The sequence below is a fragment of the Penicillium odoratum genome, assembly GCF_028828045.1.
Source record: "Penicillium odoratum strain IBT 22623 chromosome Unknown utg000005l_segment0_segment0, whole genome shotgun sequence".
NCBI lineage: Eukaryota > Fungi > Ascomycota > Eurotiomycetes > Eurotiales > Aspergillaceae > Penicillium > Penicillium odoratum.
In genome coordinates, this window is record NW_026643147.1 from 2,497,196 (window position 1) to 2,522,094 (window position 24,899).

At 47.1% G+C, this 24,899-nt stretch overlaps 10 protein-coding genes across 10 annotated transcripts; 3 read left to right on the plus strand and 7 right to left on the minus strand.

The window, feature by feature from the left end:
* Nucleotides 1-4,276: 4,276 nt before the first annotated feature.
* N7520_006467 (chaperonin-containing T-complex subunit CCT5) lies at nt 4,277-6,548 on the minus strand (the record flags this gene model as incomplete). The annotated part of the gene is made up of 11 exons (XM_057140401.1): nt 4,277-4,321; nt 4,372-4,460; nt 4,515-4,695; nt 4,749-4,886; nt 4,938-5,586; nt 5,640-5,929; nt 5,994-6,077; nt 6,128-6,221; nt 6,322-6,370; nt 6,436-6,453; nt 6,539-6,548. 11 exons carry the CDS (start codon nt 6,546-6,548, stop codon nt 4,277-4,279), a joined length of 1,647 nt encoding a protein of 548 aa, XP_056994407.1.
* A 352-nt stretch (nt 6,549-6,900) lies between these two features.
* On the plus strand, nt 6,901-7,882 carry N7520_006468 (chromo domain-containing protein; the record flags this gene model as incomplete). The annotated part of the gene is made up of 6 exons (XM_057140402.1): nt 6,901-6,907; nt 6,969-7,101; nt 7,151-7,193; nt 7,244-7,323; nt 7,391-7,784; nt 7,838-7,882. The coding sequence occupies 6 exons, from the start codon at nt 6,901-6,903 to the stop codon at nt 7,880-7,882; spliced, it is 702 nt and encodes a 233-aa protein (XP_056994408.1).
* Nucleotides 7,883-8,305: 423 nt separating this feature from the next.
* Nucleotides 8,306-10,137, minus strand: N7520_006469 (putative transcription factor Rap1; the record flags this gene model as incomplete). Its single annotated transcript, XM_057140403.1, has 4 exons — nt 8,306-9,526; nt 9,591-9,831; nt 9,884-9,969; nt 10,024-10,137. The coding sequence occupies 4 exons, from the start codon at nt 10,135-10,137 to the stop codon at nt 8,306-8,308; spliced, it is 1,662 nt and encodes a 553-aa protein (XP_056994409.1).
* Nucleotides 10,138-10,650: 513 nt separating this feature from the next.
* Nucleotides 10,651-15,043, plus strand: N7520_006470 (uncharacterized protein; the record flags this gene model as incomplete). The annotated part of the gene is made up of 5 exons (XM_057140404.1): nt 10,651-10,739; nt 10,790-10,943; nt 11,001-11,954; nt 12,231-12,367; nt 12,427-15,043. 5 exons carry the CDS (start codon nt 10,651-10,653, stop codon nt 15,041-15,043), a joined length of 3,951 nt encoding a protein of 1,316 aa, XP_056994410.1.
* Nucleotides 15,044-15,905: 862 nt separating this feature from the next.
* Nucleotides 15,906-16,622, minus strand: N7520_006471 (protein adg3 precursor; the record flags this gene model as incomplete). The annotated part of the gene is made up of 1 exon (XM_057140405.1): nt 15,906-16,622. The coding sequence occupies one exon, from the start codon at nt 16,620-16,622 to the stop codon at nt 15,906-15,908; it is 717 nt and encodes a 238-aa protein (XP_056994411.1).
* A 44-nt stretch (nt 16,623-16,666) lies between these two features.
* Nucleotides 16,667-17,572, minus strand: N7520_006472 (uncharacterized protein; the record flags this gene model as incomplete). The annotated part of the gene is made up of 1 exon (XM_057140406.1): nt 16,667-17,572. The coding sequence occupies one exon, from the start codon at nt 17,570-17,572 to the stop codon at nt 16,667-16,669; it is 906 nt and encodes a 301-aa protein (XP_056994412.1).
* Nucleotides 17,573-18,222: 650 nt separating this feature from the next.
* N7520_006473 (uncharacterized protein) lies at nt 18,223-18,957 on the minus strand (the record flags this gene model as incomplete). The annotated part of the gene is made up of 3 exons (XM_057140407.1): nt 18,223-18,500; nt 18,560-18,886; nt 18,942-18,957. The coding sequence occupies 3 exons, from the start codon at nt 18,955-18,957 to the stop codon at nt 18,223-18,225; spliced, it is 621 nt and encodes a 206-aa protein (XP_056994413.1).
* Nucleotides 18,958-19,327: 370 nt separating this feature from the next.
* On the minus strand, nt 19,328-21,014 carry N7520_006474 (uncharacterized protein; the record flags this gene model as incomplete). Its single annotated transcript, XM_057140408.1, has 2 exons — nt 19,328-20,557; nt 20,610-21,014. The coding sequence occupies 2 exons, from the start codon at nt 21,012-21,014 to the stop codon at nt 19,328-19,330; spliced, it is 1,635 nt and encodes a 544-aa protein (XP_056994414.1).
* A 155-nt stretch (nt 21,015-21,169) lies between these two features.
* N7520_006475 (uncharacterized protein) lies at nt 21,170-21,445 on the plus strand (the record flags this gene model as incomplete). The annotated part of the gene is made up of 1 exon (XM_057140409.1): nt 21,170-21,445. One exon carries the CDS (start codon nt 21,170-21,172, stop codon nt 21,443-21,445), a length of 276 nt encoding a protein of 91 aa, XP_056994415.1.
* An 822-nt stretch (nt 21,446-22,267) lies between these two features.
* N7520_006476 (L-cysteine desulfhydrase-like protein lolT1) lies at nt 22,268-23,735 on the minus strand (the record flags this gene model as incomplete). The annotated part of the gene is made up of 3 exons (XM_057140410.1): nt 22,268-22,943; nt 22,998-23,589; nt 23,648-23,735. The coding sequence occupies 3 exons, from the start codon at nt 23,733-23,735 to the stop codon at nt 22,268-22,270; spliced, it is 1,356 nt and encodes a 451-aa protein (XP_056994416.1).
* Between the last annotated feature and the right edge of the window lie 1,164 nt (nt 23,736-24,899).

Consider the following 24,899-nt stretch of genomic DNA (forward strand, 5'->3'; position numbering starts at 1 on the left):
CTTGGATGCATGTGTGCACTTCGGATATGTGAGCTAATCTGTTCTCCCCTTCTTTGTAGATCGGTAGCCGGGTATTTGAAAACCCTCGCATGCCTCGACCATTCTCTATGTACCCACAATCAAGGATAGACTACAGCAAAGTCTCTGTTCAAAGAATTCTTTCTGTATGTTCATGCATATGCAGCCACCTCATCATTATCGACCATGCAATCGCGAGGAAAAAGTCTCAATATTGATGCGTTACAGGTAAATTTCAATTACAGGTTCTACTGATTTCAATAGAAACTTGGTAAGCTACACATGGAATCTCCCATTCTAAACTGGCCCCTTCCACTGACTCAACATGGAACTCAACGGGGAACCAAACTGCCCCAAAATTTGAAACAAACATCTTCCCCCCCTTGATTTGTCGCCCCTAAGTGACATCAAAAGAAACAAAATTATTAAGATGACATACTTAGCCTAAGGGTTCCATTTGACCTCAAGGGGAACGAACCCCAGTAATCAACTCCCCCTTCCTAGCTTCAAGTATAAGCACAAATATAGTAGATCGCCCTGCACATCAGCCCAGTAAGCACCAATAACACTCCCAGAAAACGTACATGGGGTCCAGCTAGGCCATGTGCATCACCACCTAAGCCGTGGGGCGGTTATGTTATCTTCTGACAGGTCGCATTGTTTGATGTTTTAATTTTCCATCCCTCGCATTGGACAGCCTGCGGCGGCTCACCCCCCAAATCCCGCACGATCTGGGGGTTCTTGGTGTGATCGTGGCTGATCTGGCTTACGGCATGCCGCTCATGGCGCTTTGTTTGCTGATCGCTGAAAGACTCTTCATGGTCATGAGGGCGGGACTAACAATCTAGACCCCATTTCCCCTGGTCGAATGATTTAGGGCGGTTCCAGTCCTGATCAAGGCGTCAATGCCGCCCGGAGGTGTCTGTGCCCAGTTTCTTTTGCTTTGATGGGGGGGGCTGTCTGCTAATTGGCCCGTCTTTTGGCTTCTAGGCGCTGGTTCATATTGGGAGTCGGCCATTCAGGTTCTGGGTAGAGGGTAAAAGTTTATGCTTGATTCCTTTGACAGGCTGGTAACCGTGTTTGTCAAATGTGGACATAGCTATATTTCCACCAACCACCTTCGAATTATAGCGACCTTTGGGATCGTGGTTATACCTTTGTTGTTTGGTTTTGCAGTTGGGAATGTCAAACCTGGACTATGTAGGTCCGCCGTGTGATGATAGATTACAATATTTGAATATCCATGGATGCCACTTGGATCGTGGACCTCAACCTTATATCCGCATGCACCTTGACAGTGATCGCAACTTTGCTATCTAGAAATAACCCCACATGGATGAGCTTGGATATTGCTGACTTCAAGTCCTAGAGACAAATATCTCCTAAATACCGTGGTTAATCCATGCGATGTAATCCAAAGATTTCTAAAGTGATCATCAAAAATAGATTTGAACGTAGGACTTCTGGCATTAAGAAATTTATATATAAGCCGCGCCTGGCGCCCGATGGAACACAGAATTCTAGCCCAATATGAAATTTTACATCTACATGCACACAAAGAGCAAGATAATGATATATTTGGAATAGAGTCGAATCGACTTTTTAAATGTTCAAACTTGGAAAGATTATGTACTTGGATAGGGTATTGTCAGAATACAATTACATACGTCGTTTTTGCTCTCAAGTCGGAAATGATCTATTTTAGCAAAGGCGACCGGCCAAAGCGATGTGACAATGAGGCAACAATTATGATAGAGATCAATGACTCGGGTTCTGATGTGTTAATGGTTGGTTCGTCGTGTGACGAGCACAACTCCCGAAGAAGCGGTATAGAACGAGGACCAGTTGACTAAGAGGACAACTTGATGGTCTATTTCCGCCCAAAGTAAAACGTCACGAGAGACAAGGAAGACCTTAAGACCTAACGATTTGATTGCCGCGAACAGATCGATGCCACGTCAATCGGGTCGTCCATGTGAGGGTAGCGGAAAACTGATGAGCTTCTCAGGCATAACGATTCTGGCCATATTTGTCTCTCTGTCTCACCCAGGACTGGGTTTACACGACATCTATCAGGTCATCTGAACCCGCGGTTTGTGTACCAAATGAATCCAGCGCGGCTATGTCGACCACCATAGAGGAAGGGAAAGGAAAAGAACGAAGAGAAACGAAAGAAAAGGGATGAGTCCAACCAAGAGTAGTTGCATTCGAAATTTGGCAACTTGCTCACCGGCTCCTCTCATAAACTTCCCCAGCATCTAGACTGCAACAGCCACGTATCTCCAATAATCGGAGAAGCAGGTCTCACGGATTCCAATCTCACCCCGACTAAAAGAGAGGAAGAGATAAAAAAAGAGAAACTGGCTCACCAGATCAGATTTGCCCGTACCTGTCAGTGCGGTCATACCGGAGGAGGAGTTTTACATCTGGTCCGATGGAGCTTCAACTCCAATCTATTAATGCATTAATGCATACATCGACTGAAATTATTCGTGGCGCCCATCGTCTGCAGCCCTTTCAGCCCAACCTACCACATGTCCTGGTCTACTTTTATTTGATCCGCCATTGCCGAGATGTTTTTGGCGCGGGATATGGAGAATCGAGATTATGATAAGGTCATTTCCACGTGAGATGACATGATTCAGATCAGATTCATCTGATGTCTTAAGATCCGGGAGACGCTTCGCTCCAGACATACTATAAAATTAAATTGTTTACACTGAATGTGCATCTTTGCGCATAACTCGATCGCTCCAAATCAATCTACATCGAATTCTTTACAGATATTGATTGACATGAGAATGGATAATAGGAACGCCTGATCTAGAACTACAGACCGGTTTCACAATGCCACATTTTGGAGAAAATCAAAGAATGAGCGGGATGCAGTGATGGCGGGTTTTCAAACTCTGTGAACCACGAGTCGCGGGGAACTGGGGTCATACTCCCACGCGCTGTGTCACCCATTCCAGGCGAGATTAAACCCTGAATCTATTATGGCATGGGGAAAAGTCTGTATTAGATTTTGCTCATACTTTCTATTGGAAGATTCCGAAGCAGTCAAAAATCGGTCTATCCTTCTCAAAGGAGGTGGGAAACACATGCTATCCTTCTTCTGGTGATCAAACCACCGTGATATTGTAATTCGGACGTCCTGGTCAACCGACAATGTATGGTTATACCACTCAGTAGACTACTCCACTCACTCCCATAGGCCCGGCATCGAATACCATATTAGATGGCTCCAAACACACGCATTACACGGTGGAGCTTCTTAAACAGCTACTCATTGTCAGACCCCATTTACATAAATCTCTGCAACACAGTCATCGTTGACCTAGAATTCCTTTTCTGCCTATAAAATTACCTGCCACATGCAAGCTCCAGGCTTGTGACACCCCTTTACCTCATATAAGTTCCTCAGACAACATCTAAACAAAAAGCAGGTACCCTGTTCAAGCAATATTTCCCAAAATTAAATCCCACGGGGTCCGGACAAGGAGAAAAGGTCTCAACATGTGAATGAACTATCCTCAGATCCCGATCTAGCGAATAAAGAGACAACGAAAATTACTGAGCCTTTTTACACTATAAGTTACAGAGTAACACAAGAGGTGCCCAACTCCTCACGAGACTAAGCCATACTTCTTCCAGGTCAGAGACGCGTCATAAATAAAGTCATCTATTAAGATCACCTCGTGGGTAAATGGATCGTGTGCTTTTCGTATTTGCCGTGGTCCCTCGGCATTTCTTATATCCTCGTGAACGCTGGGTTTATACATGCGAATACCGAGGAACACGGACCCCCACGTTCTGTCCTTGTGTAATGGGATCTGATGTGTATATCCTGTGGAGATGGATTTTGGAGGGGTACAAACTAGCAATTGCTGCCTTCTATGAAGTCACAAGAGGTCCTGTGCACTTTCAAACTTTTGGTCGCTAAATATGGAAAATTCAAGGGAACATGCATCAGATTGTCCGTTTTGTTCCGAGGCTTTGGCGGGAGACACGCGTTTTGTACCTTGTAAAAAATCCATCGAGTCTACGATCTAGTTGATACTAAAAACAGTTCGATGGAAGCTGATGTGTGAGAGCCAGGGCTACCATGGAATGTATCATAAGTCTTTTTCTCATTGCGACTCAGAATGTTCTAAGGGACTATGTTTTACAGTGGAGTCCAAGCGGTTTCTTAATTTTTTTTTTGTTTTCCGACAGACCACAAAGACCTCAGTGCTATCGGGGATTATGTGCGGGTAATCTAAAATTCAGATTCATCATCGCCAGAGATGATAACGTTGTTGATCTAGAGATATATTAGCAGTATTTGGGTGAGAGATGAGACGATAGAAATACCTTGAGAACCATGCGGCAAAGCTGAGTAGCGAGCATAAGCTGCTGGCGCTTACCAATCAGGGGATCAATGGCGAAGTGCTCTCTCATGTCTGCGAGAATTAAATTAGCTGCTAAACACGTCATGGACGATGAATTTGGCTTACCGTTGCTACCGGTTTGCATGCAGTCCACACCAAGGCGGGAGTTCTTCTCCTTGATCTGACGAGACTTGACAGAGGCAAGGGTCTCAATAGGGCTCAGACCAGAGTTCGCAGACAGCGCCAAGGGCACAGCGTCAAGTGCATCAGCAAAGGCACGCATAGCGTACTGCTCAATGCCGGGACTCTGTAGATCCATGATTAGTTCGGTCCATATTATAGTAGATGAAAGCAACGAACCTTAGCAGCCGCATCCTCAACGGCGATCGAGCAAGCAATCTCGGCAGCACCACCACCGTAAACAACACGGTTATCACGAACCAAGTTGCGCACCACACAGAGGGCATCGTGTAGTGACCGCTTGGCCTCATCGATGATCTGCAAGCTTGGTTAGTAACAGCACCTGCATCAATGAGGAGAGTGACTTACCATCTTGTTGCTACCACGGATAAAGACAGTAACCGCCCGGGTGTTGGCGCACTCTTCAATAACCAGCATCTTCTCTCTTGTGGTGCCGAAAGTCATCTCACGAACAACACCGGCGGTACCCAGCTTGTCGGCGGTCAGATCCTCGAAACGGGGCACAATACGACCATTTGTGGCGATAGCAATCAGCTCAATCTCGGGACCACCAACCCATCGGACGGCGGGGAGCTTGTTCTGGAGGAGCAAGTGGTTGGCCTCATCATCGAAACCCCACTGACAGATGACCAGGTTGGCGCCTGAGTCCTTGAGCTGCTGAATCATCTCCGTGAATTTCTCGTGCTCATAATCCTGGAGCTTCTTGAACTCCTCGACCGAGGTAATGTCAAGCTTGTGCTTGGTCTTGGGCTTCGGGGGCTCGAACGGGCAGGTCAGGATAGCCAGCTTGGCGTCACGGACCTCATCGGGCATCTGGGGGTGAGAGAAGTCCTTGTCGACGATCACACCCTTGACAAGGAGAGAGTCCTCAAGGGATCCACCGACCTTGCCATCCACCTTAATCAACTCGAAGTCAACGTCCTTGTGCTCGAAGTCAGCAACGGAGAGGACAGCGTCCACAGCAATCTGGGCGAACTGGTCATGAAACTTGGAGACACTGCAGGGGTGTTAGTTGAGGCGCAATAAAAGCTGGAGGTGGTTGAAACACACATCTTGCTGCCCAAGCTGGTCTTGGCAACCTTGAGCAGGTTGGTGGTATCATCCTTGGAGAAGGTAATGTAGTCACTGATTTTCTCGAGTTCGGCAAGGGCAATCTCGCAGGCTTGGTCATAACCGTCGGCTATCCGAATGGGGTGGATTCCCTTATCAATCAAATCCGAAGCCTGCTCCAGCATGGCCGCAGCTAACACCACAACGCCAGTTGTGCCATCACCAATTTCCTCATCCTGTGACTTTGACAGTTCAACAAGCAGCTTGGCCACGTTGTTTGTAATATCCATCTGTATATCTCGCCGCATTAGTGCCCATTGGTCGATTCGTATAATAGGGGTCGGGGAAGCGGACCTGGCCGAGAATGGTTGCGCCATCGTTGGTGACTGTGATATCGCCGTCGGGGGAGATGAGAATCTTGTCCAAGCCACGGGGACCCTAGAAAATCATTAGTACGGGATCTGGTTGTCGATTTGCGATGCCCATACCAGAGAAGTCTTGACAATGTTGGCAACAGTCTTAGCGGCCACAATGTGCGCCTTCACAGCCTCAGTGCCATGTTGTCTCTTCCTCTTTCCTTGGCTGAATAAGACAAAGTCCAATCGTCAGTTTCCATCTTCTTTATTCCACAGTTCGAACGATTCAAACATCCAGGCGTATAGGGGGTATATCGGAAACGTACTCGCGAACGACGATAAACGGACGACCCTGCTCATCCTTCAACACCGAAGCTACCGTCAAGTATTAGTACCCAGGGATTCCGTGTTGGCATGAGAATCAATCGAAAAGTAATCACCTTGAGAAAGATCAAGCTCTGTGGGAGTAAAAAGTCCAAGTCAGTAACCAGCACAAATAGTGAGGGGCATCCCGGAGGGACAAGACAAAAAGAGAGAACTCACGCATCGCCATCTTGACGGTAAACAGCCCTCAAGGAAATAACCTAGAGGCTTTAAGAAAATGAAAAAACGAGAAGACGAAGTTCTAAGCAAACTTCGACTGATGATGACAAAATGCGGAGGAGGTTTGTGAAGCTCTGCGGTGAAATGCTCATCACAAATTAATTCGGGTCGCTCAATCAGGCTTAGCGTTATGTTGTCCGCCTTCCCAGCTTCTCCACGCGTGCTTTCAATCTACCTCCACCTTCTTTGCATTCTTTGCACAAACCAATTGATTCCTGCTCGAATCATTTTGCGCAGACACTGCGCCGACTACCGTCAAACTGTTTTCACGTATTTTTGGTCGCAATTCTCCTAAGTCAAAAATGCCCCGTAAGTTGGACGCGCTTTGTTCGATCCCGTTGCGCGCATCTAAATAACCTAACCCCAATAGCTCCCGTCGAAGATACTTCTGGTGATGAATCAGGAGGAGATATTCCCTTCAGCACTGCGAAAACAGAAACCCGAGATCAGAATGGAGATCAGACCAGTGATCAAGATGATGATGACGAGGAAGAGGAGGGAATGTAAGCTAACCCCAGATCTTGCACGGTGCATTTTATCTGATTATGGTAGTTATGTTGTCGAATCGATCGCCACACATGACTTTCTTGATGATGTATGCACGCTGATACACTGATTCTAATGATCTCACTAATTTTATATCAGGGAACTCTCACGCTGCATGTGAAATGGAAAGGATATGAAGATGAGAAGGATATGACCTGGGAACCCGAGGAAAATCTGAAGTATGCCGATGAATATCTGGATATATTTGATTGAGGCGATTGCGCAAATACTAATGCATGACTTTAGGGATGGCGCGCACGATGTGTTAGCAGCGTACTACCGGAAAATCGGCGGACGTCCTAAGAAGCCTATCAAAACACCGGCAAAATCAGGCCCGGGCCGCAAGCGCAAGTCAATGGGCGAAGCAAAAGCATCGCCTGCCCCGAAGCCTGAGATCAAGAGGCGACGAAAGTCGGCAATCGCAGAGACCCCTGATGAGACTCCCAAAAAGGCGGAAAGTGAAAGTGAAGATGAAGCTACTTGGGTTCCCAAGGGAAAAAATTGGGACAAAGAAGTAGATCTCGTTGATACTCTCAGCCGGGATCCAGAGACCGAGGTGCTTTTCGCATTGTTGAAGTGGAAGAATGGAAAGTTATCGCGGGTTGCCGCTGAGACGTGTTACGAGAGGTGCCCCCGGAAAGTTAGTCAATCCCCCTCTCTGCAGATAGTGTCGGTATGCTAATATGTTTTCAGATGCTTGAGTTCTATGAGCAGCACCTAGTGTTCAAGGATAACTAAATAAGTCACATTGTTGTTTGCTAGTTCAGAGCGGAAATGGCAGACCCTCGGGGTTTGTCTGAAGATCATCCTCCCAAGGAAAGGAGTTTTATCAGGAGTTGGGGCTTTGTCCATTTTTCATTTTCATCACGGCCATTTTTTCATTTTTTGCATCGGAGACCGGTCTTACCGATGTCCATTACTTGGAGTTCTTCAGCCATGAATCTTGTGTCACTTAAGGGTCTATTCGCGATTTCTTATTTTATCTCGGTGTGATTCGAGAGACCTTTCTTGGATGCTAATGTAATTAGGAAATCTCATGTAATCTACAATATGATTCTTCGTTTTCCAAAATTCAAACTCTGGCTCGTAGGAGTCATTAGGAAGCCGTGGGTATCGTCATATTCAAGTGCCTCTTGCTCAGGCTAGACTAAAATCTCGAATCTAACTTCGCATAAGGTCAAGAAACTCGAATCTAGCCTCGCATGCATCTTCGCCATGCTTGTCAAACAAGCTTTGGATGTCACGTTGATCTTCACCTTCCAAGCGTTTGTCATCCTCAGCAGTCCATACTCCCGGCATATCATGAGGAATCCCCTTCCCAGCTGCGCATTGCTCTATCACCTTTTCGGCGTATTCTGGGTTCATACTTGTGCATTGCAATGCTTCAAGTACGATTGGTAATTCCACATCACCTCTGGCTAGTCGAGCATCAATCCAACTGTCAATATCTGGATGACTTTCATGATCGTCTTCATATTCATCTTCACCTGACTCTGGTTCTGGGCTAGACGGTAGAAATGGCATCTCCAGAAGCAGCATGTTGATCAAGTTGGTCTCATCTTGAGATCGAGTAGCCTGATTTTGCTTGGGCTCGGAGACTGGTGGAATTGGTGTGTCCAAAAGCTTCGAGTTGCTGGTCCCATTTCGAACATGGGCTGCTTGGTTCTGCTCTGGCTCTGTTTCCTTCGGTGGCAGTGATGGTTGGCTGATACGTGAGGGCGTCGCTGGACTTGTAAGCTGACTTCTTAGATTCGATGGTGATCCGGCGGGAATTGGACGATGTTTGTGTGAAATATAAAGAGCCATGGCATCCATGGCTTCGGAGGTTTCAATTAACCTTTTTTTTGCAGGAAACATTTCCCTTTCATGACGGCTTGAAGTTGATTCACCGGTGGATTCACGCTTTCTTTTCACGTGGCTCGGATCACTCGATTGTGACTCCGGGGATTTTGAGAGGTTCAGTTGTCTGGCTGCAGCAGGAATAGGTGATGGTGCCGTTTTAGGTTTTGGTGATGGCACTACCACATGGACTAGATTTGGGTCACGTCGTCGTGATTCCGGAGATTTGGAGGGATTTAATTGTTTAGGTGCAGGAGTGCGTGATGGTACCGTTGTGCGTTTTGGTGCTGGTACTGCCTCATGGAGTAGGTCTGGGTCACGTCGTCCTGATTGGAGAGATCTGGATGGACCTGGCTTTTCTGCGGCTGCAGGAATGCGTGATGCTACCGTTCTAGGTTTGGATGCTGGTCCTGTTGCAGGGCGTAGTTGCAGTTGAGGTTTCGAGAGCAAATCTGGCTCAGGTTCTCCACCACCAGGACGTGGCTTTCCACTGATTTTGTTGATGTACCTCGCGCGCCATGATTGCCATGTATGTCTGGGGAACTGTGTTGGAGATTAGCTGAATGCTTCCAGACAGTAAAAGGATTATAGCGACCATAAAGCATACCTTTTCTGCGAGTTCCTTGTAGATATTGTTACCACCAACCTTTGCGTTGTCTTCTTGCTGGTAATGGTGCAACCAGTCATAAAGAATCTGGTCATCCTTCAAGGTATACTCCGTTCTGGTACCCTTTTTTGGGATGTGCGAGGCGCCAACGGATCTTTGAGCCGAAGGACCAGCCAGATAAGGCTCAAGATCCTCGAGTTTTCCGTTTCGCACAGAGCGTTCCACGTATTGATAGGAGTAACTGCGGAAATGTCAATTGTGTGCTTCTGTCCAAGGCGTGGTGTGTGTCATACGCATTATCAGGGAGATTCTTTTTCGTATGATCGACTATGTTGATATCTGCCTCCTGCTCTCTTAAGGTAATCAGGCCACCATTATCCTACGACAGCTGTTAGAAAAAAATCATTTGATTAGGGACTAAAAAAATACATACCTTGATCATTTTTTGTATTTTAGTACGTTGAGGGACATGATATGAGACCCAAAACTTCGAGTTCTGGAAGAGCTTGGGCGTCATTGTATCTGGATCTGGTAGATTTGGAGCCATGATATTGCTACGAGGGTATCACGCGAAGTGTTTGAGATTGGATGTCGCGGATTTCGGGTTTCTTTGTACATGTGAGAGCTATCAAAGGCTCTTTGACGCGCTATCACGTGTCAACGTGTCAGGATTGGCATTCCGTTGAAGGAGAAGTCACCTGGTTGATCAAATGAGTATGAGCGAAGAATAAAATAGCACAGTGTTATAGCACAGTGTTGGATGATCAAACCCCAAGTCAAGTTTCAAATTCTCCTTCCAGGTCCTGAAGCTGAGAAGATGTGAAAGTCTAGATCCGCCCCCGGGGCGCGCTTGTGATGAATTCACGTGACCTCACAGCCAACCGCAAGCCGCGAAACACTGTCAAATCAACATTCATGCACTTTTACCCCAAGGTGGAGCAGGGTCAGATTTCATGAGCGCCAATAATGAAACTGCAATAACTAAACTCTGATTCTTGCTTTTCACCTGCTCCGGGATTCTTGAGGAGGCCATCAGATTCAGAGTCCAATCGGCGCCATAATGGGGGTCGTCCGCACTATTGCGCTGACGGTCCTGGGTATCTCAGCCTTTGTTTTTATCACACTTTTTGGGCGATTACCCGCATTCAGGTGAGTAAAACACGTGAAATCATGAGGCTACAGCTTATAGTTTTATGAAGGAAAACCCCCATTGCCTATTTACACCAAGTAGTGTGGGTACATGTTCCTAACGGAGTTTCCTTTCTCGATTCGCATCTGTTTGGTGGGCGTCTTGTGCGAACATGGAATCGATCAGGTAGCTATATGTGGAATGAAAACCACCCGGTGATCCTGGTGAGCAGTCAATGTCAAACTTACTAGCGGCTGCTTGTTTCTAACCCTGCAGTCTAGATCTTTTTTGTGGGCCTGCTCGCCATAGGGGAAGCTGTCTTTCTTCCACCGGCATGGCCTCGGATGCCGAGTGTCCATAAAACGTGGGTTCCCATGGTTGTTATCCTACCATATATCTTGCTCTACAAGTGTGTGACGACCAAGTCGTTCATCACACCTGACAATCATGATCAAGAGATGAAGCGGTACCCATATGATCGGGTGCTTTTTCATCCGGGGCATCGTTGTCGAACTTGTGATCTGCCCAAACCACCACGCAGCAAGCACTGCAATATCTGCAAGGGATGCGTTTCTCGACATGACCACCACTGTGTCTGGCTGATGAATTGTGTTGGGGCCAATAACTATGTTTATTTCATGTCGCTGCTATTGTCCTTGACAGTGTTACTGATTTATGGAACCTATGTAGGTTACCAACTCCTCTACCAGACCCTAGAGACACGGGTGACCGTAGAGGGAAAAGCAGCCATGCAAGGCTGGACGATGTACTTCCAAATTTGGGGACTTGTGATCACCGCCGATTACAAAATTGGAACTGTGACATTGTTGATGCTCATGACGGCGCCGCTGGCGGCGGCCTTCTTGATTTACCATAGCTATTTGGTTTGGGCGGGTACCACAACCAACGAAAGTGCCAAATGGTCGGATTTGAAAGACGACATTGAGGATGGGTTTGTGTTCAAAGCAAAGCGAAGTCAGATCGAGAATGCACCACTCTATACGGATTTAGGCGACGAGCCTTGGCCGGTACAAAGTGACCAAATTTTGATCACAGATGATGATCCGCCAATGGAGGGTTATATCCTGGCAGAGGATTCAAACCGTGTTTATTACAATTGCAGTGGAGAAGTGCCAATTGATCCACGGTGGAAGCCCGTGTACAGCCTGAAAGAGCTGGATAACATTTATGATGTCGGGTTTTGGGGGAATTTCAAAGACGCCATGGGGATCTCGGTCCGGCATAAGACTTGTACATAACATTGGTTAGTCAGACGCACATTTTGGGACGAAATGGATCAAAAGCTTTACCGCCTTACACTCTCCACACGCTAAGCCTGAACTGAACTAGTAGAGATCAGGCATTTTATACCCCGCGGGCGGTGAACGCGGCGGTAGGAAATAAGATCTTTAAATCAAAATGATTACATCCCACCGTGGGTTCTACGGTGCTTACTGATACATTTCGACGCCAACATGGCCGACCCCAAACCATTATGTACACCCCCAGAGCTGATGCTCAAGGTCATACTAGCTGGGACTTTGAGCCACTACGAAGCCCGGGGCATGATTGATGACAAACGCCTGGAGCACATGCTGGCTGCTGGAAAGCAAATCCTGTACAAGACGCACCAGGAAAGCGAAGTTCGGTATGTGGATTTCGAGTGAACACAACTTAGAGGTGTGCTTATTGTATTTTTTTTTCCAGGCATAACCTCGGTATGTCTCCAGACATCTGGCAGGGCCTTACCGATGTCTTGACAAAGGCGATTCCGGTCCTCGAGTCGCAGTCTTTCGCATGGAAGAGCCCATCCGCTACTTATGAACATTCCTCGTCAAACCTCATCGCATACAATTATTTTTCGTTGGTAAAGGATATTGAACGTCTGAACGACCTATGCACAATTGCACGAAATTTGCTCGCCACAACCAAGAAGGCACAAAATCTGGCAGCTGCGAAGGGCTTTGACCAGCGTATCCTCGCTTTGATTGATACTTGTGTGCGAGTGACGGCTAGAGGATTCGACGGCGAGACCAATGCCCGCAACGAGGAGCGGTGGCAGAAGGTGGTCAATCTTTACAAGCGCCTGCTGATAACCTGCCTTCAATATCTGCACAACTTTGTCATGCACAATGAGCAGCGAAAGATGGTGCTATGGTTGGATCTTTTCGGATACCATTCTACGGCCGACACAAATATCATCAAACCAAAGGACGCGTTGGATCCTACTGCTCGGGCTGAAGGGGTTGCACCCGTTGTGAAAATTGGAGAGCGCGTAATCAACCCACCAATCCGGGCATTGTATGACCAAACTGCCGAAGACTTGCTTTTGGAAACGATCGCCAAGTTCCCACGGGAGCCCTCGACAATCAAAGAAGAAGCTGCTATGCTACTTTTGGCAAATATCAAGGACCACATGGAGAAGATCTTGGGGCGGGACCTTACTGATATTCAAGAGATGGGTAGAGATCCAGAACAGGTCAAATATATACGGGCTGCGCTGACCTCAATCCTCGGTGCTAAAGTGGATGGATGGTCTGATCTCCAGGACCGAGCCCGGGAAATGCCACCTGCATTGACCGAGGAAGACGAGCAAGGGGCAACTAAAAAGAAAACCATTCTAACAATAGACCGTAGCATGACCGCTGGGTTTCCACGTTTGTGCTGGTCTGATTTGCCCGAGGTCAACGATTACGCGGTCGATGCTGTTGTGACAGAGGATGACACCAGCATGCCTCGTTCGTCTCAATCCGCCGCGGAGACATTGCAGGAGGCGAAGGATGAATTGATGGCCCGCCTGCAGGAGTCATCTCACCTCGGCGATGGTGATGCCGACTACGATACAGCTGATGCGGGAACAGTGGGTGATGATGACTCGCACAGCCTAGAAGGCCATGCAGATGGAAGCATTGAAGGGGACGAAGACGACGAGGGAGATGACGTTGATGGTCCCGATGACGGTGCAGAAGTGGATGATGAAGAAGACGATGACGATGACGACTACCGTGGTCGCCCCGGTGATCAACAACGGGGTCTCTTGACTGATATTCCTCTTGTTCTGGGCCCCGCTGAGATTGAAGCGCTGCCAATGATTGTTCAGGCAGGAATTGTGGACAGCTTTGGTCTCAAAGGTGGGGAAAGGAATGGTTCGCGGAACATGCAGGCCCTCCGGTGCCATATTCTTCTTGCGCAGGAGACGGGTCGCAACTTGCTCCGTGAGCTTCTGATTTTCATTGCAGCCTGGGACCTCCCAGATGACGAGCTCTATTTCAAAATGATGGTTCAGATTATGGAAGCCGTGCTCCGTAACGGACTCATGTCGCATGCCTACTCTGACTTCGGTCAGCCTAAAGATATCATTTCGCCAGCCCAGGCAGTGGTTATTAAGATTCTCACGCACATTTTCCGTGCTAAATACTCCCCGGCCTCGGTGACAGGCTCGCCTCAAAACAACACTTCTCGAACCCCATCGCCGCTCAGTCGTGTTGATATCCTTACCGTTCGATACATTTTTACCATATTCCGTGGCAACATCATCCCAGAAACATGTGCTCTGATATATCTCCAAGGTCAGATCCGTGCCGAGCGTGCTCTCCCCGAAGACTTCCCTCTCAACTTGTGGGATATGGAGCGGGTCTACGAGGGTGTGTATCAGTTCCTTGAATTCTTCGCCGTCCTTACCGAGAACAATGACTGGAAAAATCTACTGGTGAAATGGGAGATTGTCTATGACTTGGTCACCTTGATCAAAGAGCTAGATGCCAGCATCCCCAAGGGTCAACTCAATTCCATGTCCTATGGTTCCGTTCCCCCGCCACCGCCCCCGCCTCGTGGCACCTCACCGGATGACGAGTCGCCTTCATCACCGGCTCCCGTTGCAGTCGAACGTCCCTATGACCCAGGTGATGCAGACCCGATCGATAATGTTGCTGGCAGCGTCGACTCACGCCCCGAGTCTCCTCCAATCGCTGACGATCCATCTGAGTTCGAGTGGCGGAACCTCAAGAAGCTGGTTGTCTTGGTTCTTTCGTCGTTGGTCTGGAAATGCCCCGAGGTCCAGGAACAAATACGCCGCTACGGTGGTGTTGAGGCCATCTTATCATGCACCAATTTCGATACCAATAACCTGTACATCAAGGAGCATGCTGTCATGTGCTTGAAGTTCTTGCTGGAAGGAAACCGCGAGAACCAGCGACTAGTAGAGGAGCTGGAGGCTCGGGAGGTTGTCAAGGATGACGGTGGCATTCTAGAGAAGAACGGGTACGAAGCCATGATTAACCAGGCTGGTAAACTTGCCCTTCGATCCAAGGAGAACAACAACTAGGTGATTGTCGTTGATCTTCAATTGGGCTCACATTTTAAATTTACAGTGCATAGCGTGAAAAAGGACATTTTTACGATTCCAATGGATCCTGAGCAACATTGAATTGCTATGTACATGGTAGAGAGATTGATGTCTCTGACAATAATGACGATTCTTAAATGGGCATTGAATTTTTGGATTCGCCAAATTGGACGCCGCCATTGCGTCACTCTAACTAGGTTATGGTTGCACCAAACCAAAAGCCGTGGGACCAAAATAGGTATGCCATCGTAGGATTCATTTCAGCTCTACACTAGATTAAATTCCACTTCGGAGTGACCATTTTTGCGTCGTTTTAGGCTTGGCACTGCCGACCTCGAGAAACTATGGGATGATGATTTTAGAAGAGGAATAATCAAGCCGTTCATTATATATAACGAGGGGAAAGACAACAACAAAGACTCTTGCTTATGAAAATTATTATTTCAGTTAAAACTAAATGCTCTCTCTCTCTCTCTCTCTCTCTCTCTCTCTCTCTCTCTCAGCATTGAACGGTGATCAAGCCGAGCTGCATTCCTACCAAGCTAGACCCAGGAGCAAACTCAAACAAAAGCTCCGAGGATGAGCAGGTAGCCTCATAGGTAAATGTCTCCACAAGACAGACGGCGAGCTGACCCGTTGTAACTTTGTAGGTATGGCTGTCAGATCCCAGTTGAGCTATCAATGACGCGGTTGTAGCGCCCGCTCTCCACCAGAATGACACGGTGTAAGTAGTTCCCGCGACAGTGGCTAGCGACTGAGTGATGCTGTATGTCTGCGGGCTGATGCCAACATAATAAAATACATAGGTAGTCCCAATTGATGAGCCACCAGAAGACGTGAATTAAACTGCCGGTACCAGAGGTCGTCCAGCCGGCGAGAGAAAAGCGTTATTCACTTCAAAATCTGGATTCTGCACGAGGTTGACGCCACAGGTCGCAGTTGCGGTCACGGTCACAGTTGTGGTGGTTGATGTTGTTTGCGTGGCAGTGACATCTACCACTGCAGTTACCACTGCTGTATAGGTTACAGAGATGGTACTAGTGACTGTTGTTTTGACAATGGTAGGCACGGTCACGGTCAGGGATGAGGTGGAATTGACAGTCAAAATGTCGGTGATGTCTTGAGTGGTCGACTGCGTGCTGGAAGCAGTGACATCTGCGGTGACTGCAGTAGTCTCATCCAGAGTCACTGTGATGAACTCGCTGTTTGTCAGCGCCGTGGAGACCTCGCTGGTCGCGGTCAAAGTCTGATCAGTTGTGACATCTTCAGTCAAAACAGTTGTTGCCCAGGCAGTGATGTCGACGGTGGCGGACTCTGTCACCGTAGTTTTATGATCTTCGGTAGCGGTAGCTGTGAAAGTGTCTAATTCAATCGACGTGATATCAGTGACAATTGTAGAGAAGAAATCTAGAGTCGTGGTAGAAGGATTGTCTGTCGCAATCTCGGTCAAGGTCATTGTACTTTCAGGGGCGGTGGCAGTGAAGGTCTCCCAGACGGTAACAAGGTGTGTAATATAAGCCGGCGAGCCTCCAGCAGCAGTGGGGTAGACGGTGGTCATTTCAGTCGTGGTGACGAGCTTCGTAGATGTCTCGGGTCGGAGGTCTAGTTCGGAGCAGGCACTAGACAATTCGTGGGGGAATAGGCAGCCAAGGCTTCTGGGGTGAAAATCTCAGTAGCTGCTGCAGCGAGATCTCGCTTGGCAGCAGAGACAACGTCCGTAATCGTTGCGGTTGTTGCATCAGTGAGGATGGTGGTTGTCGTCGAAGAAACAGAAGATATGTCGGTCGTTGTAGCTACGTCTGTAACTGTTTCCCAGTTGGTTTGAGTAGCAGTAGAGACATAGGTTTGAGTCGTAGTGACATCGTCACTTTCCGTGGCAAAGATGGTTTCCGTAAAAGAAATAACATAGGTCTCAGTGTGGTAGTTGGTGTAGGACTGTGTGAAGATATCCGTCATAGTGGCGGGGATGGAGTCAATCACAAAGATTGTTGAGTATTGAGTGACAGTGTTCGTGAAGGCCTGGGTGATAGTTTCGGTCGCAAAGTCCGTCACCGTGTCGGTGGTCAAATAAGTCAAGGTGTCTGTGGCCACACTGGTTGTATCCTTTGTAATGGTCTCGGTGACTATGTCGGTCAGGGCAATAGTGGCAAGCACGTCGGTAACAAGTACTGTCTGGACATCGGTGAGGCTCACAAAGGAGTCATCAGTGCCGGTGATGTTAACATAGCCAGTTTCTGCTTCCAAAGTGGTGGTGGATGTGGATGTGATCGACTCGGTTATTGTGCTGGTGGATTGCGCGACTGTCACAGTTTTTGCTTGAGTGATGTACGCCACATCGGCAGAAATATGAAGAAGATCTCGACAAAAGGCATTTCCACTGGGTAGCCAGTAGAGAAGGTCGACTTGGTCCTCTTCATAACTGCAGTCCTCCTCCTCAAAGACGGGATCAGATGTAGGCAAAGCCGCGGTGCTGGCCACTAAGGCGAGAAGGAACGAGAGGCGTACCATGATGCCTGTAAGCGAGTGGACGGCCTAGTTAACACACGGCCTTAAATAAATATGTAAATAGCGGGCCCCATTTAACAAAAAGTGGGAAACCATCATATATATCGTGTCGAGGTCTAAGCGTTAAGAACTCTGCTATTATAGTATACTCTCTGAATCCACAGTTCATAACTACTTAATTCTATTTCTCTCGTTCGTTCCAGGCCCTTTTCTTTCGCCTCAAGTATTCATCCATGGATCCAACAAATAGGCGATGAACAAACGAAGAACAAGAATTCCGCTGACGCACATGTATCTTTCTCCTTTGCCATAGCGTCAATGTCCTCCGTACTCTAATTCCATATGCTCCCTTATTCTTTTAAAACCAGTACGATCCAGTGGATCCACATGTACAATGTTTCGGCATTCTATGATTGATGTGTAATTGATGGCCAGACTGCTACATTACAGGTCCATAGTAACTCTCACGAGAACATGAGCACACAGTGGACAGTATCTTCCTGAATGCGATTATCATTCCTATAGCTGCATCAATGATAAAACTACAATGTATTCAGTGAAATGTCCATAGATGGTATGCTTCCCGTAAATGCATTCAATCATCATGCTCGTCTCAGCAACTCAACTGCTCCATATTAATTGCAAACTATGCTTCAACCATACATCCCATCCCACTCCTCCTCTTCATCCTCTTCCACAAGCTTTTCCCTCGCCTCTTCCTTCTCCCGTAATTGCTTAGCGAAATCCACTCGATCGAGCGGGCAAGTACCTCGCAACCGCAACCAAGGCCGGACACACTCCATATCAAAAATGTGAGTAGGGTGACAAGGCAGCCGAACAACAAGAGGGTACTCATCCTCCAAGAAAGGATTGTTGCAAATAGGACAGGTCTGATCAGGCTTGAGCGAAGATTTGGGGACACGATCGAGCCCTAATAGATTCCAAGTTAGAATTCGTTCCATGCGCATTCTATGCAGGGAGGGGACTTACCTTCGCAGAATTCTTCACTCACACCCTCTACCTCCCGAGGTGGCATATCGGCCTGGCTAAGCAAGTTCTGGATCATCGTTGTCAGGAGATCCTCGCCTTCTTGTCCTCCAGTTGAGGCTTCGCGGCGCATCATTTCCAGCGCTTCGGCGAGTGAATAGAAGGCAGCGCTCACGTCGCCTGGTACAGGGATTGCATGGGGACGGTGGTCGGGGTGTTCTGGGTCTGGGGAGATTTCAGAGAGTGTTGCGAAGAAGGTAGAGAGATCAGGGCGACGGCGACGGGTGGTGGATTGGGGGTTTGTGGCAGGGTCTTCTGTGCCGTGTTCAACTGTGAAGAAGAATTTATTAGTTTGAATCTTGTTAGGTGGTATGGAGTTTCTTACCTTCGTAGGTAGACATGATGTGTTTTCTGGGGGGTTTGGTTGGATTGCGGAGGGAAAAATATGCAGGGAGATGCCGCTTCCAAGATTGAAAGATTGTGACACCGAGTTGTTTGCTTTTGAATACTCGGTGTGACAAGTGAATGGAAGGGAATGAAGAGAAATAATAACTGAAGGTGAATGGGGTGAGGCAGCAAAGCGATAACGCGGCGGCGCGGGGGGGAAACGTGATTCGTGATTGGGCCGTGCGTAGAGCTTCGTTGAGCTTCGTCATTCCATCATTCTCTTTCGATTTATATGTTTATTCACACTGATAAGATGCCTCTGATTTACTTATCTTGATTACTCATTGTGTTTATAAAATAAAACAATTGTTTCGAACTATATTCCTAAACCACAAGTAAAGAAATATAAGGCTCCTCCGTGAAATGCTCTGGCATCGTATAAGTAATGTTGTAGAAGATAAAGTCATTCACAGTCTGGTCTGTATCATAGACAATACTATAGTTTGCAGCAGCGTTAGTCTTGACCTCTAGAGATAGACCAGGCAAGCCTTCTAGTCCAGTCACGTTAAAGCCATTTCGCACATTAAGTCCACTGAACAAAAAGTTAAAGGACACTGGGCCATCCGATGCAGTGGCATTGGGATAGGAGATTTTCAAGGCTTTTGGAGAAGCCACAGCATGAATTGAGGACTCGCTCACCCAGTGTGAAACGCATCCAATTTGATAGTCGTCAATCGTCCACTGGATGACGGCAGGGCTGAACGCAGAGGTGCTCTTCGCTGGCCCTCCAATGACATGCTCTGCGACAGTTTCAGCACCAATGGTGATATTCTCAGACATCCAAGTCGTGATGTTCCGTGGATAGGTATCAAATGGTGGAGAATAAGCCTGGCCTGTAAAGAAGTGCTCGCCAGGGAACGTGATCAAGCTTGACTTTGATTCTGCGGACAGATACTTCAGCATCTCTGGCATGCTGAGCGCAAAGAGCGGGTAGAAGGCAAAGTCATCTTGATGATACATGCCCGATGTCTTTTTCGGGAATGGAGCATGCTCGCGTCCAACGGCTCCCCAGATCACGGCAGCAACTAGAGATGTATATGCCTTCATGTTGTAACCATAAGTGCGGTCCCAAGGACCAGCCAGATTCTTCATGTTCGCATTGTAGAGTTGCGCAATATCGTTCCACGTCGTTGTCAAGACCTCCGGCGCGTATTTCTTCAGTAGACTATCCTCGGCTGCGTATTTGCTCCATAGGGACAACGCCCACATCGAGACACCAGCATAAGTGGGGGAGTTGAACTCGGAAAGAGTACGATGCTGACTCCAGAGTTCATAAAACTCCTGTGCATTTTTTTCGCCCGCCTGAGTCAAATTTTGATCCCCTACCCGAGCACCAACCCAGCTTAGAAGGATAGTCCCCATTAACCACGGGTTCGAATAGCAAGGGTAGAGGTTGTCGCCGTCAACTCCACCAACGCGGTATAAATCTCCCTTTGCTGCAATGTGAAGCGATTTCTCAATCTTGGCAATTGTTGCTGCTGGAAGTAAATGGTCGTAATCATTGAGAGCCACAACCCAAGCGCAGCCTATGAAGTCCCGAACATTAGGATCCCACTAGCACCTCTTGGTTAGTTGGCATAAATCAGATAGAGTGAGAACAACCTACCGAGGAATACGGACCACCATTGACGTATTCAGGCGTTCCAGGTAGAGGCTGCGACGGCGAGTCTTGGTAATCCCCATACCATTGCCAAGCAGGGTTAAGGTATTGCCCTGAGATCACATTGTCAAAGATGCGAACGGCTCTCGCAACATCTCCAGGCCCATTTCTAGCCAGTAACTGAGTTGCATACCAACCACTGTGTCGAGTGTCGTAAAGACCGTCATTGCTAGCTGCTGCAATCAAGTAGCCTGCTTCTTCGTCCCAGTAGCCATCGTTCCACTCAATTGCAGTATTGAACATGTCATCTGCATATGTTGAATCGGTACGCTGGACATTGGATGGCATGGCTGTTGCCATTGTAGCGAGAAGGGCTACATTGTATCCCAAGATAGTGGCTATTAGTTTCATTGTGATGCCTCAGATTATATACTCTGGGTTGAATAGGTCGTGTGAATGACAAGTTGAGAAAAGATGGGAGCGCTCTGAACTCTCTATGTACCTAATTAATCCCCACTATCTTCTCCCCGTTCTCAATATGGGTCAATCATTTGTAGCACCGAAGAATGTCCGCTAAGTCGGAACAGCGCCGTCCGAATTTCGCCGGATTCCCCGATGTGATAGTCTCTACTCCACAGATTCTGCGATTTGGATTTGCTGGTTCCGCTAAAAAGCTTCCAAATATGATTAGCTTGAAGCTGGCATTGCTTATCTGTTTCTGCAAGGGAAGATGCTTATTTGAATCGCTTATCTTGAATCACCGTCTTCGCCGGGTTCGCCGGTCACCTCGCCAAAAACGTCTGGCTCCCCGCAGCTGGAAGTTTGCCGAGTTCCAAGGTTGAGCTAAAACTGCAGATCTAAAAGTATTTCCACCTATCTGGGTTTAGCGGATATACCCCGCCCAAGCGCCGATTCAGGAAAGAGGGATGGGAGAAGCTGATTGAGGCAGCCAAGGAGTTTGTCAAGGTAATCTCTAAGACTTCTGGCTTGATGATTTCCCGCAGTGAAGTCGGTCAGGAATCAGAAATACGCATGACATGCCCCCTGCCCCTTTCCATCCCGTTCACGTGATCTTGCCTGGTGTTGACATCCATTCTGTAATACTTATCTTTGCTCTCTTTAGTTCAGCGCCTCAATGCCTCGTTCTTTAAGCTTCGCCTTCTGTTTCTCTGGTATAAAAAGCTCGTCCTGCCCTTTCATCTGCTATCCGGAGCTTCTACTAGAGAGGAAGGATTAGTGAAATAGTATTTAGGAACTTATAGCCGCCAAATATGGTAAGACATAAGATGAATATTGATAAATACTCCATTGTAGAAAGTAAATTAATGATTTGAGTAATTGGATAACTCAACATTTGAATAGTAATCATCATATATAGAAAATCCATGTGCTGATAGTAAGTACGAGCATTAAATGTTTAGCATGTAAATCAGTGGGCTAGAAGTCCTCCTACCCATCATTACCTTCCAGTGGGCCTTTCAAATTTAAAATCTATTATGTCACAGAGGATATCACATTTACTCTGATGGTCTTTCAGGTAGAAGAGTTCAATATCGAGATAGCAGACAGAGTCGGGAAGGTCTTTTAAATATATGCCAGGGTACCGTTTGTTCTACGAGAGACGACAGAGTCAAGGAAGTGTTTTGTATTGACGAGACTCAAGTCTAATACTTCTTGCGAGCAACTTCCTCGCACAAGGTACATAGAACATCTTTGAACCACTCGAAATCACTCATGTCCAAATATACCTGACCACAGACACGAACCCATAGCCATGTTCCATATGGAAAGATAGGAACAAAGGTCTTATGGTCAGCCATTAACCTTTTCTGCAAGTAGCCCGAAACACGGTTCCAATCCTTCGCCAATATTGTGCCCCATGCACCCGGCAGATTTGTCTCATCATCTCCTTTTACATAACCGATAGGCAAGCGCAAAGTGACCATACAACAATCACGCATTTTACTCTTTTCACCTGGCTTCAGGTTCTTTTCTTGGAGAACTTCCGTACCAAGAGACTCCGCGAGCATATCTGCCGCTTTGTTGACAAGTTCACGAGAATAGGTCATGATAGCTTCTTCGCCGCCACAGACTTCTTGGCGAAATTTCAATGCGGTAGGAATGCAGGTGGTTTGGGAGTCATCAGTTGTTCCTGAGCCGTATGAAAATATTTCTTCAAACAAAGTGTTTGGGGAAAACGAGCTTTGGCGGGCTGAAAAAGCTTCTGCAGGTGTTGATGCGGGAATAAAGCCCCAAGATGTGGGCAGGAGTGTGCGGATGTAAGGTTGATTACGTTTCGGGCAGTACATCAAAGAGCAGGGGCGCGGGGCGTAGAGCCATCTGGTTGAGTGTCAATGATGGAAACAATTTGATAAGCCAAGGAAGAATGCTTACTTGTTGCAATTTGTTATGAAGAAGTCGGGCTGAAGCTGCTGCATATCAAGAGGAATCATTCCAATTCCATGAGCTCCATCAATGATACTGAGAATACCCTCTTCACGGCAGATAGCAGTGAGTCGCTCGAATGGAAAGCGAAAAGTAGGTCTGCTGATAATTGTACCGTAGAGAGCAGCGCGTATATTGAGGCCTTCAGCTCGTGTCTGTCGAATAGTCTCGCGGAATCGGCGTTCTAATTCATCTTCGTCAATAGGGAATTCTATGGACACTTTGCGCGCCTTCAAAGGAGTGTGTTCCTCCAAAGAGGTGACACAGTTTTCTAGAGCCCCATAAAGACCATCGAAATGGATCAGAGAGTCATTCTCCTTAAAATGGAGGTTATAGAGCGCGATGCATATTCCAGTTGTCGTATTCTTCACAAATACACATTCTTCTGCCGGTGCATTGATGATCTTCGCAGCCTCTGCCTTTGATTTATAAACGAGTTCGGTATTTGTAAACCGATAGTAAGGGTCGGGTCGTTGCTCGCAGCGATCTAGCAACTCAATTCGTTTCTCTTGTACTACTCTGGGAATGGCCCCAAGAGAACCTAATAATCAAGTTTGAATATCAGCAAATGTTTTACTTTGACCGAAAATAGGACTGACCATTGTTGATTGGATGGTAATCCGGGGAGAACGTCCAATGCTCCCGCATGGGCTTTCCAAAAGGCGTGGGTTTATTGTCAATGGTCATGATGATGAACAGAACAGCTTAATCGACTTTGATTCTAGAGTCAGAAACGTCCTGTGATTTACAAGATACACAGTAAAATTAAAGACAAATTTTCATGCAACGACAGTTATAAACGATCTGACAAGTGGACAGATATGAGACTTGATAATCCATAGTTGGAGTATAAGGCTCCCCACATTGGGGCCATTGGGGTCCCCGCAGGCCCCGGTTTCCTGAAAGATCTAGCCCCCAAGGCCGATCTCTATGAACCATTGTGATGATGAAAGAGCAGCACATGATCGATAATTTAATTTATCAGGATTTTGTGCCCATGTGCACACTCTCAAGAATAGCGGAATACAGATCAAGCTAGAAATCTCTCACTCTTGATTGTCCATTTTCCTGTATATTTTTACTGTTTTCTGGGGGCCCATACCTATCCTACATCGTCTTCTGAGTATAGGGCACTGGAATCACTCGGATTCGCTGATCAATGAATATTCCTAATGCAGTAATTTGCGAACGATCTGTTCAAAGACGGATATCAGCAGTGCTAATTTCATTATTTCCGGAACTGAGTCTATATTAAATCTAGCTGCAGATCACTTGTGCCAAAAATAGATGTATTCTATCAGAATTTCCTAAAACACACACAGCTTGCATATTCCGCCCCTAATTTCTCAATGTAACTAAGCTGGTTCTCCCAGTCTTCCTGATCAGTTGCCGGTCAGTCGTTAAAGCCATATTCAGGGTTGAGGCTCTTCCCACATTGCACTGCCTTAGTGGAATAAATATTCTAAAGCTCAGGTTCTTGAACACTGCCATCGCGGCTTTGTAAATTGCTGCTGGCTATTTTATGCTACCTTATCCCGCCTTCAAAATCAGCTCACACGAGCCAGTAAAAGTACAGGGGAAATCAATAGTAGTCCATTCGCAACGATATTCGATATTCGCTCATATAGGCTCTTTCCATTCCTCTCACGCGTGGCTTTGGATAGTAAGAGCCCTAAGAGAGTCGGAAATTTTGTTATCGCAAAATCCCACCTACAATTACTAAATGAGAGAGCTAAGGAACGACCAAACCCGGGAGGTCTGCCAAAAAACAAGATTTTCTATGACTATCAAATACGTATACCCAAGCAGAAATTTGCCCTGCACATTTCGCTATACTCTGCGCCTTTTTCT